This window comes from Oncorhynchus keta, chromosome 12 (genome assembly GCF_023373465.1).
Source record: "Oncorhynchus keta strain PuntledgeMale-10-30-2019 chromosome 12, Oket_V2, whole genome shotgun sequence".
Lineage (NCBI taxonomy): Eukaryota > Metazoa > Chordata > Actinopteri > Salmoniformes > Salmonidae > Oncorhynchus > Oncorhynchus keta.
Window position 1 is genome coordinate 43,118,684 of NC_068432.1, and position 13,082 is coordinate 43,131,765.

The 13,082-nt window shown below is 42.7% G+C and overlaps 2 protein-coding genes across 15 annotated transcripts in view; one reads left to right on the forward strand and one right to left on the reverse strand.

Moving 5' to 3' along the window:
* Positions 1 to 4,377: 4,377 nt before the first annotated feature.
* LOC118391537 (ADP-ribosylation factor-like protein 15) overlaps positions 4,378 to 13,082 on the reverse strand; it is a 90,598-nt gene continuing 81,893 nt past the window's right edge. Inside the window, exons 5-6 of one of the 14 annotated variants that reach the window (XR_008061121.1) lie at positions 8,652 to 9,207; positions 4,378 to 8,417 (exon numbers count right to left, since the gene is read on the reverse strand). Coding sequence is in view for 1 of the 14 variants with exons in the window: in XM_035783029.2 (XP_035638922.1) it covers positions 9,055 to 9,207 (153 nt within the window). In the remaining 13 variants the exon portion in view is untranslated. Of the gene's footprint in view, positions 9,208 to 13,082 lie in introns of all 14 variants that reach the window. The other 13 variants (XR_008061119.1, XR_008061118.1, XR_008061116.1 and 10 more) reach the window with 13 other exon arrangements.
* On the forward strand, positions 8,391 to 8,951 carry LOC127906511 (chorion class high-cysteine HCA protein 12-like). Its single transcript, XM_052458734.1, has one exon. It carries the CDS (start codon positions 8,391 to 8,393, stop codon positions 8,949 to 8,951), a length of 561 nt encoding a protein of 186 aa, XP_052314694.1.

Here is a 13,082-nt window from a genome sequence, read left to right on the forward strand (position 1 = left end):
CCACTAGGCATTCTCCAGCATTCCACTAGGCATTCTCCAGCATTCCACTAGGCATTCTCCAACATTCCACTAGGCATTCTCCAGCATTCCACTAGGCATTCTCTAGCATTCCACTAGGCATTCTCCAGCATTCCACTAGGCATTCCACTAGGCATTCTCCAGCATTCCACGAGGCATTCCCCAGCATTCCCCAGCATTCTACTAGGCATTCTCTAGCATTCCACTAGGCATTCTCCAGCATTCCACTAGGCATTCTCCAGCATTCCACTAGGCATTCCACTAGGCATTCCACTAGGCATTCTCCAGCATTCCACTAGGCATTCTCCAGCATTCCACTAGGCATTCTCCAACATTCCACTATGCATTCTCCAGCATTCCACTAGGCATTCTCTAGCATTCCACTAGGCATTCTCTAGCATTCCACTAGGCATTCTCTAGCATTCCACTAGGCATTCTCTAGCATTCCACTAGGCATTCTCCAGCATTCCACGAGGCATTCTCCAACATTCCACTAGGCATTCTCCAGCATTCCACTAGGCATTCTCTAGCATTCCACTAGGCATTCTCCAGCATTCCATGAGGCATTCTCCAGCATTCCACTAGGCATTCCCCAGCATTCCACTAGGCATTCTCTAGCATTCCACTAGGCATTCTCTAGCATTCCACTAGGCATTCTCCAGCATTCCACTAGGCATTCTCCAACATTCCACTAGGCATTCTCCAGCATTCCACTAGGCATTCTCTAGCATTCCACTAGGCATTCTCCAGCATTCCACTAGGCATTCCACTAGGCATTCCACTAGGCATTCTCCAGCATTCCACGAGGCATTCTCCAGCATTCCCCAGCATTCTACTAGGCATTCTCTAGCATTCCACTAGGCATTCTCCAGCATTCCACTAGGCATTCTCCAGCATTCCACTAGGCATTCCACTAGGCATTCTCCAGCATTCTACTAGGCATTCTCCAGCATTCCACTAGGCATTCTCCAGCATTCCACTAGGCATTCTCCAGCATTCCGCGAGGCATTCTCCAGCATTCCACTAGGCATTCCACTAGGCATTCTCCAGCATTCCACTAGGCATTCTCCAGCACTCCACTAGGCATTCTCCAGCATTCCACTAGGCATTCTCCAGCATTCCACTAGGCATTCTCCAACATTCCACTAGGCATTCTCCAGCATTCCACTAGGCATTCTCTAGCATTCCACTAGGCATTCTCCAGCATTCCACTAGGCATTCCACTAGGCATTCTCCAGCATTCCACGAGGCATTCTCCAGCATTCCCCAGCATTCTACTAGGCATTCTCTAGCATTCCACTAGGCATTCGCCAGCATTCCACTAGGCATTCTCCAGCATTCCACTAGGCATTCCACTAGGCATTCCACTAGGCATTCTCCAGCATTCCACTAGGCATTCTCCAGCATTCCACTAGGCATTCTCCAGCATTCCACTAGGCATTCTCCAGCATTCCACTAGGCATTCTCCAGCATTCCACTAGGCATTCTCCAGCACTCCACTAGGCATTCTCCAGCATTCCACTAGGCATTCTCCAGCATTCCACTAGGCATTCTCTAGAATTCCACTAGGCATTCTCCAGCATTACACTAGGCATTCCACTAGGCATTCTCCAGCATTCCACTAGGCATTCTCCAGCATTCCACTAGGCATTCTCCAGCATTCCACTAGGCATTCTCCAGCATTCCACTAGGCATTCTCCAGCATTCCACTAGGCATTCCACTAGGCATTCTCCAGCATTCCAATGGAACCACTGTAAGGTTCCATCAAAAGAAGCGGAAAACTAACTTCCACTTAGTTCTCATTCAATTAAATCATATTACTCACTCAAATACAAAATTAACTTTGAAACCAAAAATCAACATGCTACAATAAAGCATTCATCAATTAGGAAGAATACTACGGTCGGCGAACTAGTGGTAGTCCGCGGCAGAAGTCTGAAACGTAGTCATCGGGAAGTCAGAGACGGGTATGTATTTTCAGCTCATTTTAATCTTCTTTTCACATTTCCGGAGGACTCCTCTCTCAGTCCCTGTCAGATATAATAGGCTAATGGGAAAGGGTCTGTCTGGCCAAAATGCACACAATGGCCCATATTCACGAAGCACCTCAGAGTGCTAATGGTGATTTAGGATCAGGCAATCAGGTCCCCCGTGTCCATATAACTATGATAAAAAATGTCATAAAAACTGATCCTAGATCAGCACTGATCCTATACTCTGAGGCACTTTGTGAATGAAAGGAGATGAAAAGTAAGTGATGTTGAATAGGAACTCAAATGTCAGGAAGTTATGAACAAGACTCCCAGCTTACTGTAACATCATTCCATATTTCTTTCTAGAAACTTCCTGGGAAACAGTGTGCTAATGTCCAGGTGAAATGGAAATGGCAAGAGGAGACGTTTTAAAGAAGATTAGCGTAATGCTGTCTAGCCAGAACTGCGCTGGATAAAAGCGAGAACAGATTTAAAGTTTCTGTCTTGCAGACGGCTTTGTGAAGTTGTTCAGACATGGTCTCCATTTTCAGATTAATCCCAAGTCTGTCTGCATACTAATGTTTGTCTGGGACAAAGATAGTCAGAGCAATTGGAAATGGACTTAACTTCTTTTTAAATATAATTTTTCTCTTCCCAGACGCACACAACTGCAATAACTATAAGAATGTTAAAACAAGTACCATTGTTTCATTTGAAGTTCATTAGCATTTCTCAGCGGTGAGAGAAAAGTTTTCAAGCCCTCGAAAGCAAAAAGACCGACTTTTAGTGCAAACAGGAAAGGTTCTATGTCCTTCAGTGTGGCTCCAGACAGCATATCTTGGGCACATTTCAATCCTATTCAGTACTATATCATATATATTGTATATAATTATTGATTAAATCCATGCAACATTAAGGCCATGTGCCATTTCGACCATGATCAATGTACTTGGTCTGACGCACATATCATATAGATCTCCATCTAATGGTGGCCAATCAATGGGTGTGAACTCCTACATGTGTGTCACCTTTTAGACATGCCAGACCATAGAATTGAATATTGCATTTAGTAGGCTCTGTATGTGCCAGACATGATGTCACAAGGGTTTGTTTTCAGTCAGGAAGCCCCTGTTACAATATGTCGTTGAAATCTCTGTTTCTATGCTCTCTGGTCTAAATGCCAAGACAATTAAGAGATGTTTGTTTGAGGTAAAGCCCTGTATGACTCATCACTGTACTTGAAACACACACACACAGTAGCAGGCTGCAGGGAGAGGGTTTCCTCTGTCCCAATCACAATAGGATTGACTTGTCCAGGGAAACAAACAAGAGAATAATGAAAACATTTTTTTTTCATAGTGTCAAACTTAACCTCATCAAGTAAATAATACGTAAAACATGCCATTAATAACTCCAGAGGATTCTGAAGATGACTAAACGCTAAAGTTGCACAAAAAGCTTATTTATCTAAAATGTTGTACACAAATTAGTTTACATCCCTGTTAGTGAGCATTTCTCCTTTGCCAAGATAATCCATCCACCTGACAGGTGTGGCATATAAAGAAGCTGAATAAATAGCATGATCATTACACAGGTGCAACTTGTGCTGGGGACACTAAAAGGCCACTCTAAACTGTGCAGTTTTGTCACACAACACAATGCCACAGATGTCTCAAGTTTTGAAGGAGCATGCAATTGGCATGCCGACTGCAGGAATGTCCACCAGAGCTGTTAATTAAGATGTTTAGAGATGTTAATTTCTCTACCATAAGCCTAGACAATATGGCAGTACGTCGAACAGGCCTCACAACCACAGACCATGGGTATCCACGCCCAGGACCTCCACATACGGCTTCTTAACCTGGGAGATCGTCTGAGACCAGCCACATGGACAGCTAATGAAACTGAGGACTATTTCTGTCTGTAATAAAGCCCTTTTGTGGGGGAAAACACATTCTGATTGGCTGGGCCTGGTTCCACAGTGGGTGGGCCTATGCCCTCCCAGGCCACCCATGGCTGTGTCCCTACTCATTCATATCAAATTCATAGATTAGGGCCTAATTATCTTAATTGACTCATTTCCTTTATGAACTGTAACTCAGTAAACTTGTGGAAATTGTTGCATGTTGCTTTTATATTTCTGTTTAGTATAATTCACAAAAATTATTCTAGTCAACTTGAAGATCTTTCTTAAGATCTTTAGTTTTTATGTGGGAAATTGTAGCCAGTATTTATTTCAAAAGAAGGTCTGAAATACTGTCAAGGCATTGGATCATTCTTGACAGGGTCATATCTCTTTATATGGTTCTGTTTCTTGATACTTGAGGTCATTTAAGGTATCCTAGCAACCTGACACAATGAAAGAATTGATGGAGTGAACACCCATGTCCTTATTTAGCCTTTATTGTCCATGTTGCCAAGTGGAATTATGCATAAATTATGTAGATACACAGTAGAACTTCAGAATAGACTCGAAGCCACTAAAGCAAACTGCTAAATGTCGATTTCTTCTTCCAGTATAAACACAGACACGTTCCTGCCCTTCCAGATTATAACAAGACCATCTGTAACAAATGTACAAATTGATCTTGATATAGGTATAAATGAATTAGAAAAAAAAGGCAGCTTGAAGAGTTTGGCTATGAGGATATATATATACACACACACAAATGTGGTAGATACATTAATATAAATACAACAATATGTTCAGGTATTGGTATACTTCTCTCTAAAAAGACTAAACGTATCCAAGATATCCTAAAGATCTAGAGCTCAGAAAACTCTTGAGATATACCTGTGGCCACATGGACAGTCTGGTAACCACGACAACTAGGTGGGGCACCCCAAAGGGTAAGTTTAACCCTTAGGGGGTGTAAGAAATTACTTCATGTCATCAGAATAGGACAACAGTCGCAGATGATTTACAACACTGATAATAATAATAATAATGATTGACAGCATTTTGAGGCACTTCTAGACAACACGAGGTGTTCTGACTGACAACTGAACTCATTCCCCACCAGTAGATGCAGCCAATAAAAGTTACATTGGTAAGAAGCAAAGAAATGTACATGAACAGCTTTGAAATGTTTCTATCATCTCTCTGAGTAGCGAGTCTGTATAACCAACCTGTAACCTTTGACCTGTGTGAGTGTGTGTGTTCTTACATTCAAAGGTGACAATAACAACATTAAAAAAGGACCACGTCATCACTGTACATGAAACAGACACATACGGTACACACACTGTGAAGGCCCTGTACTATCATGTGTTAAATCCTCCTGACAGACTGCATTGACTTCAGTATCGTGCAAACTGCATTCAATTTCACACTATACTGTTTCTTACACACAGAGGGACAGGAGTTTTGGCCCCAGTAAAAAGGTAATACTATCAAATTACTAAAATACTCAATTAACATCTAAAGTTTATTCTCCACAATATGCATTTCAGTGAATCAACAGAGAGAAAGCGTTCAATTCAACTATTAACATTTAGTCTCAATCTCTTCTTACTGTGTATTGAGAGAGTCCACCTGTGAATCAATGGTGTGGAGCTAAGCAAAAAATATATATTTCAAAACAATACTGCAACTTGGTTTAAGATGTTTGTGAAGACACTTTTAAAGGTTTGGCTTTAAAACACATCTCAAGGCCTTGAAGTTAAAACATTTGTCACAGACAAGTAAGTGTTGTAGGACTAAACCATTGAGCATGACCCAATACATATTCCAGTTATTCTAAACTACATACAGTCTAGTAGCAATGTACAACTATCAGTCATCAAAAGGACAAGAACAATCAGAAGTGAATCATGAGATTGATAATAAAGCATTAGTGGCAAACTGATGGTCTGTATGTCTTAAATACAGATATTTATTTTGAGTGAAGGCAAGGCATTACATTTCCAACATGATAAGTGCCTTTTCAGTAGTGCTGAGAGATTAGTGCCTTTTGAGGTCTGTTCAGTTTCGGTTTGTTTAAAAAAAAAAATAATCACGGTCTTCAATTTCAGTTACATTTTTTAAATGTATTTTTTTTAATAAAAAAATATTGTGTGTTCAAGGCTGTAACAACACAGAATTAAACAAATGATGGTAGTGACTGCCATTACAGTTATGGTTCAAGTTTTATATTTTGGTTGTGTATATATATTATTTAATTATTAAAACCCTAATGATGGTAGTGACTGCCCATTACTTATTAATAAACTATGTAACACTATCTGGCATCCATCTGTAGATGCTCTACACTCATATATATATATATATATATATATATAATATAGTTGAAGTTGTAAGTTTACATACACTTAGGTTGGAATCATTAAAACTCATTTTTCAACCACTCCACAAATATCTTGTTAACAAACTAGAGTTTTGGCAAGTCAGTTAGGACATCTACTTTGTGCATGACACAAGTAATTCTTCCAACAATTGTTTACAGACAGATTATTTCATTTATAATTCACTGTATCACAATTCCAGTGGGTCAGAAGTTTACATACACTAAGTTGACTGTGCCTTTAAACAGCTTGGATAAATTCCAGAAAATTATGTCATGGCTTTAGAAGCTTCTGATAGGCTAAGTGACATCATTTGAGTCAATTGGAGGTGTACCTGTGGATGTATTTCAACGCCTACTTTCAAACTCAGTGCCCCTTTGCTTGACATCATGGGAAAATCAAAAGAAATTATTTAAGACCTCCACAAGTCTGGTTCATCCTTGGGAGCAATTTCCAAACCCCTGAAGGTACCAAGTTCATCTCTTTAAATAATAGTACGCAAGTATAAACACCATGGGACCACGCAGCCGTCATAGCACTCAGGAAGGAGACGCGTTCTGTCTCCTAGAGATTAACGTACTTTGGTGCGAAAAGTGCAAATCAATCCCAGAACAACAGCAAAGGACCTTGTGAAGATGCTGGAGGAAACAGGTATAAAGTATCAATATCCATAGTAAAACGAGTCCTATATTGACATAACCCGAAAGGCCGCTCAGCAAGGAAGACGCCACTGCTCTAAAACAGCCATAAAAAAGCCAGATTATGGTTTGCAACTGCACATGAGGACAAATATCGTGCTTTTTGGAAAAATGTCCTCTGGTCTGATGAAACAAAATAGAACTGTTTGGCCATAATGACCATCGTTATTTTTGGAGAAAAAAGGGGGAGTCTTGCAAGCCGAAGAACACCATCCCAACTGTGAAGCACGGGGGTGGAAGCATCATGTTGTGGGGTGCTTTGCTGCAGGAGGGTCTGGTGCACTTCACAAAATAGATGGCATCATGAAGGAGGGAAAATGATGAGGATATATTGAAGCAACATCTCAAGACATCAGTCAGAAAGTTAAAGCTTGGTCGCAAATGGGTCTTCCAAATGGACAATGACCCCAAGCATACTTCCAAAGTTGTGGCAAAATGGCTTAAGGACAACAAAGTCAAGGTATTGGAGTGGCCATCACAAAGCCCTGACCTCAATTCTATGGAAAATTTGTGGGCAGAACTGAAAAAGCATGTGCGAGCAAGGAGGCCTACAAACCTGACTCAGTTACACCAGCTCTGCCAGGAAGAATGGGCCAAAATTCCCCCAACTGACTGTGGGAAGCTTGTGGAAGGCTACCTGAAACATTTGACCCAAGTTAAACAATCTATAGGCAATGGTACCAAATACTAATTGAGTGTATGTATGTAAACTTCTGGCCCACTAGGAATGTGATGAATGAAATAAAAGCTGAAATAAATCATTCTCTCGTATTATTCTGACATTTCACCTTCTTAAAATAAAGTGGTGATCCTAACTGACCTAAGACAGGGAATTTTTACTAGGATTAAATGTCAGGAATTGTGAAAAACTGAGTTTAAATGTATTTGGCTAAAGTGTATGTAAACGTCTGACTTCAACTGTATATAAAACAATATATATTTGGTGACTTATTATTTTATACCAAGTCATCATCTCGTCTCCGCCCACAGAGCTTGTCCAGCAAGAACCAATGAGAACAGGCAGCTGTAGGCACAATGGATTCTGGTCATTGTATTAATTAACACGTTTTATGTACGTAACTACTGTATGATGAGTTGAACAACCTACCCCAGAGAGAAATCTCTCTAGAGAAATGGCACATTGAGCGCACAGAAAAAAAACGATGTAAAAGGTATTCAAATAATTGAACTGACGTTGACCGATTCGTTATTTTAAAAAACAAAAATAAACCGACATTTCAGTTAATCACTCAGCACTACCTTTCAGGGAGTCAGTCCACCAGGTCTCTACAGTTTGAGAGCTGGTAGTCTTTTACTTCTCTAACCATTACAACCCTGGCGGCCCATAGATTCTCTGCGGAGGGGAATGACTCCATGTTCTATGGTTCCTCTGTGATCAGGTTGCTCCATTGTGGTATGGACTGCCTGTGTGGTATGGCCTACCTGTGTGGTATGGACTGCCTGTGTGGTATGGCCTGTCTGTGTGGTATGGACTGCCTGTGTGGTATGGCCTGCCTGTGTGGTATGGCCTGCCTGTGTGGTATGGCCTGCCTGTGTGGTATGGCCTGCCTGTGTGGTATGGACTGCCTGTGTGGTATGGCCTGCCTGTGTGGTATGGACTGCCTGTGTGGTATGGCCTACCTGTGTGGTATGGACTGCCTGTGTGGTATGGCCTACCTGTGTGGTATGGACTGCCTGTGTGGTATGGCCTGCCTGTGTGGTATGGCCTGCCTGTGTGGTATGGCCTGCCTGTGTGGTATGGCCTGCCTGTGTGGTATGGACTGCCTGTGTGGTATGGACTGCCTGTGTGGTATGGACTGCCTGTGTGGTATGGACTGCCTGTGTGGTATGGACTGCCTGTGTGGTATGGACTGCCTGTGTGGTATGGACTGCTTGTGTGGTATGCCCTCCCATGGGCTTTGTAGCTCGGATGTGGCTCCTGTGGGGTCTAACTGTCGACCCAAGTGGGATTTGTAGTTCCCTGTGGCTCAGCAGGTCCTGTGGGACCTGTGTGGTTTGTAGTTCTTGTGGCTCAGCAGGTCCTGAGGGATTTGTAGTTCCCAATAGTTTAGGTCCCAGCTCATATCCTGCCTGTGTCTTGGTCCTTGTCCTCCAGCAGCTCAATGAGCTGAGTGAAGCTCTGTTTCACGGCATCCATGTTGTCCACTGAGCTGCCTTCTAGAATCCAGCTCTTCCCTCGGGCCAGAGGCTCCAGCTCAAAATACTTCTTTATCTAACAGAGAAAGAGAGAGAAACAGAGAGAGCTCAGAGGATTGGACACTTATTGAAAACATAAATCCTTACAGGGAAATGCTTACTTACAAGCCCTTAACAAACAATGCTTTAAGAAATTAAGAAAAAATAAAATAAGTGTTAACTAAAAAATAGATAAGTAAAAATGTTAAAATAATAAGTTACAAATAACGCAAAAAAACATACACAATTGGTTACCGGATCGTACAACGGCAGCCATCTCCTTCGGTGCCATTATGTCACAGTGAGTAAATAACTGTAACGTTAACTCATTTGTTCTTGATGTGTGGGTGTACAGCATAGTATACCGTAACTGTTTTTGTCTAAATACTGTTCATTCCTCTGTAATTACACCAATATCTGACAATGCTTGCATTACATATAACAAGAGCCAAGTGGAGACCACAAACTAGACCAAAGTACAAAGATTGTCTTAAGAACTATGCAGGTCCATGTTGAAAGTCTGCAGGAAAACAAAACAAAAACAAGTCCAAAATATTGCAATCAATTCTGAATCAAATGGGAGAAAGATTACCCTCGTGATTTCAACTCCCAGTTGAGCTTAAGCACACAGTACACACTTCTGAAAACAAGCACAGTGTCCAGCTATGTCAAAAATCTGAAAAAGACAAAAACACTGCCACAATCTCTCAGTTCTGCCAACACTGACACGGATTGATAGGTGATGGTCAAGCCAGCATTGCAGACCGTTTGTGTATAGTTTTACTACTTCGTAGGGGGATGCCTGAGACCAGTCCAGTGATATATGGGAGCCACATAGGACCACTCATATATGGGCTGGTAGACCTAAAGCCATAACGGTCCGTCTTTGGGGTGGTTTACTACTGGGGGGGATAAGGCATGGCCAGCCAGGCCATAACCATGGAAATAGAATGAGGTGCTTTTCTGTTCTAGTGATTATATTTCTATGGCCATAAGGGGTCTGTAAGACATCAGACAGTCTCATTGAAGGTTTACCTCCAGGGTGATGTAAGGCCATGCTGGTCTATAGACCATCAGACAGTCTAATTGAAGGTTTACCTCCAGGGTGATGTAAGGCCATGCTGGTCTATAGACCATCAGACAGTCTCATTGAAGGTTTACCTCCAGGGTGATGTAAGGCCATGCTGGTCTATAGACCATCAGACAGTCTCATTGAAGGATTACCTCCAGGGTGATGTAAGGCCATGCTGGTCTATAGACCATCAGACAGTCTCATTGAAGGTTTACCTCCAGGGTGATGTAAGGCCATGCTGGTCTATAGACCATCAGACAGTCTCATTGAAGGTTTACCACCAGGGTGATGTAAGGCCATGCTGGTCTATAGACCATCAGATAGACCATCAGACAGTCTCATTGAAGGTTTACCTCCAGGGTGATGTAAGGCCATGCTGGTCTCCTGGCCATCAGACAGTCTCATTGAAGGTTTACCTCCAGGGTGATGTAAGGCCATGCTGGTCTATAGATCATCAGACAGTCTCATTGAAGGTTTACCACCAGGGTGATGTAAGGCCATGCTGGTCTATAGACCATCAGACAGTCTCATTGAAGATTTACTACCGGGGTGATGTAAGGCCATGCTGTTCTAAAGACCATCAGACGGTCTCATTGAAGGTTTACCTCCAGGGTGATGTAAGGCCATGCTGGTCTATAGACCATCAGACAGTCTCATTGAAGGTTTACCACCAGGGTGATGTAAGGCCATGCTGTTCTCCTGGTCATCAGACAGTCTCATTGAAGGTTTACCACCAGGGTGATGTAAGGCCATGCTGGTCTATAGACCATCAGACAGTCTCATTGAAGGTTTACCACCAGGGTGATGTAAGGCCATGCTGGTCTATAGACCATCAGACAGTCTCATTGAAGGTTTACCACCAGGGTGATGTAAGGCCATGCTGTTCTAAAGACCATCAGACAGTCTCATTGAAGGTTTACCCCCAGGGTGATGTAAGGCCATGCTGTTCTCCTGGTCATCAGACAGCGTGGTGACAGAATATTACTTGTTGCCCTCTCTCGGTCATAATGACCTGAGAGAGCAGAGCGGTGTCTGGAGAGACCCTGAGAGTCAGGTCAGTACACAGAGAATAAATACCTGGCAAAGCCCCTGAGAGTCAGGTCAGTACACAGAGAATAAATACCTGGCAAAGCCCCTGAGAGTCAGGTCAGTACACAGAGAATAAATACCTGGCAAAGCCCCTGAGAGTCAGGTCAGTACACAGAGAATAAATACCTGGCAAAGCCCCTGAGAGTCAGGTCAGTACACAGAGAATAAATACCTGGCAAAGCCCCTGAGAGTCAGGTCAGTACACAGAGAATAAATACCTGGCAAAGCCCCTGAGAGTCAGGTCAGTACACAGAGAATAAATACCTGGCAAAGCCCCTGAGAGTCAAGTCAGTACACAGAGAATAAATACCTGGCAAAGCCCCTGAGAGTCAGGTCAGTACACAGAGAATAAATACCTGGCAAAGCCCCCGAGAGTCAGGTCAGTACACAGAGAATAAATACCTGGCAAAGCCCCTGAGAGTCAGGTCAGTACACAGAGAATAAATACCTGGCAAAGCCCCTGAGAGTCAGGTCAGTACACAGAGAATAAATACCTGGCAAAGCCCCTGAGAGTCAGGTCAGTACACAGAGAATAAATACCTGGCAAAGCCCCTGAGAGTCAGGTCAGTACACAGAGAATAAATACCTGGCAAAGCCCCTGAGAGTCAGGTCAGTACACAGAGAATAAATACCTGGCAAAGCCCCTGAGAGTCAGGTCAGTACACAGAGAATAAATACCTGGCAAAGCCCCTGAGAGTCAGGTCAGTACACAGAGAATAAATACCTGGCAAAGCCCCTGAGAGTCAGGTCAGTACACAGAGAATAAATACCTGGCAAAGCCCCTGAGAGTCAGGTCAGTACACAGAGAATAAATACCTGGCAAAGCCCCTGAGAGTCAGGTCAGTACACAGAGAATAAATACCTGGCAAAGCCCCCGAGAGTCAGGTCAGTACACAGAGAATAAATACCTGGCAAAGGGGCAGCAAAGCCAGAGGAGTCATTTTCACATTCAAAATACTACTGGTTGGGATTATGGATACTATAGCAGGGTTAAGTAGGCTCAGACTGAGGCAAAAGAGTTGAAATGCTAGTTGTCAATGCTAGTTGTCATTTTCCATTGCTAAATCTTTTGCTATGGTGTGTCATAATGAACATGACCCATCACTTGAAGAATAGGAAAATAAATAAATCAAATAAATCAAACTAAACAATTTGAGTAAACAGAGACTTAAAAGTGAACATTTCCAACAGATTCTGTCCATCTGTGTTTAAAGTTTGGCTGTGTGTATCTGTGTGTCTGTCAGTGTCAGTAAGTGGGGACAACTGAGGAAGGGGGAGAGATCATGTTCAAACCCATTCAGAGAATACAGAAGATACCATAGGACACCATACCGTACTGATGGCCAAACCCACAGGAACAGGAGAGATTAGAAACTGCACTAACAGGCTGCAAAAACCTCTGCTGCTCTTGTCCTTTTGTTTCAGAGCAGAAAGGAGAATAAATAAATAATGAAACAAAACATCCTTTGAGCCAAAGCTCCCATAGCATGCCAAGAATGCTGATTAAGATTTCCCTGTCTGGGACTTCATCGCTCGCTTACACAATCCTCCCTCCTCCAAAAGAGAGGGAGAGAGAGAAAGAGAGAGAAAGAAAGAAAGAGAGAGAGAGAGAAAGAGAGCAGGAACAGGCTTGGAAGGTGCTGTAGCATTTGTCTATTGTTATTATGTGTGTGTGTGTGTGTGTGTGTGTGTGTGTGTGTGTGTGTGTGTGTGTGTGTGTGTGTGTGTGTGTGTGTGTGTGTGTGTGTGTG

Bases quoted from the DNA above. Each gene is read 5' to 3' on its own strand.
- LOC127906511 (XM_052458734.1), top strand. From the start codon at position 8,391: ATGGACTGCCTGTGTGGTATGGCCTACCTGTGTGGTATGGACTGCCTG.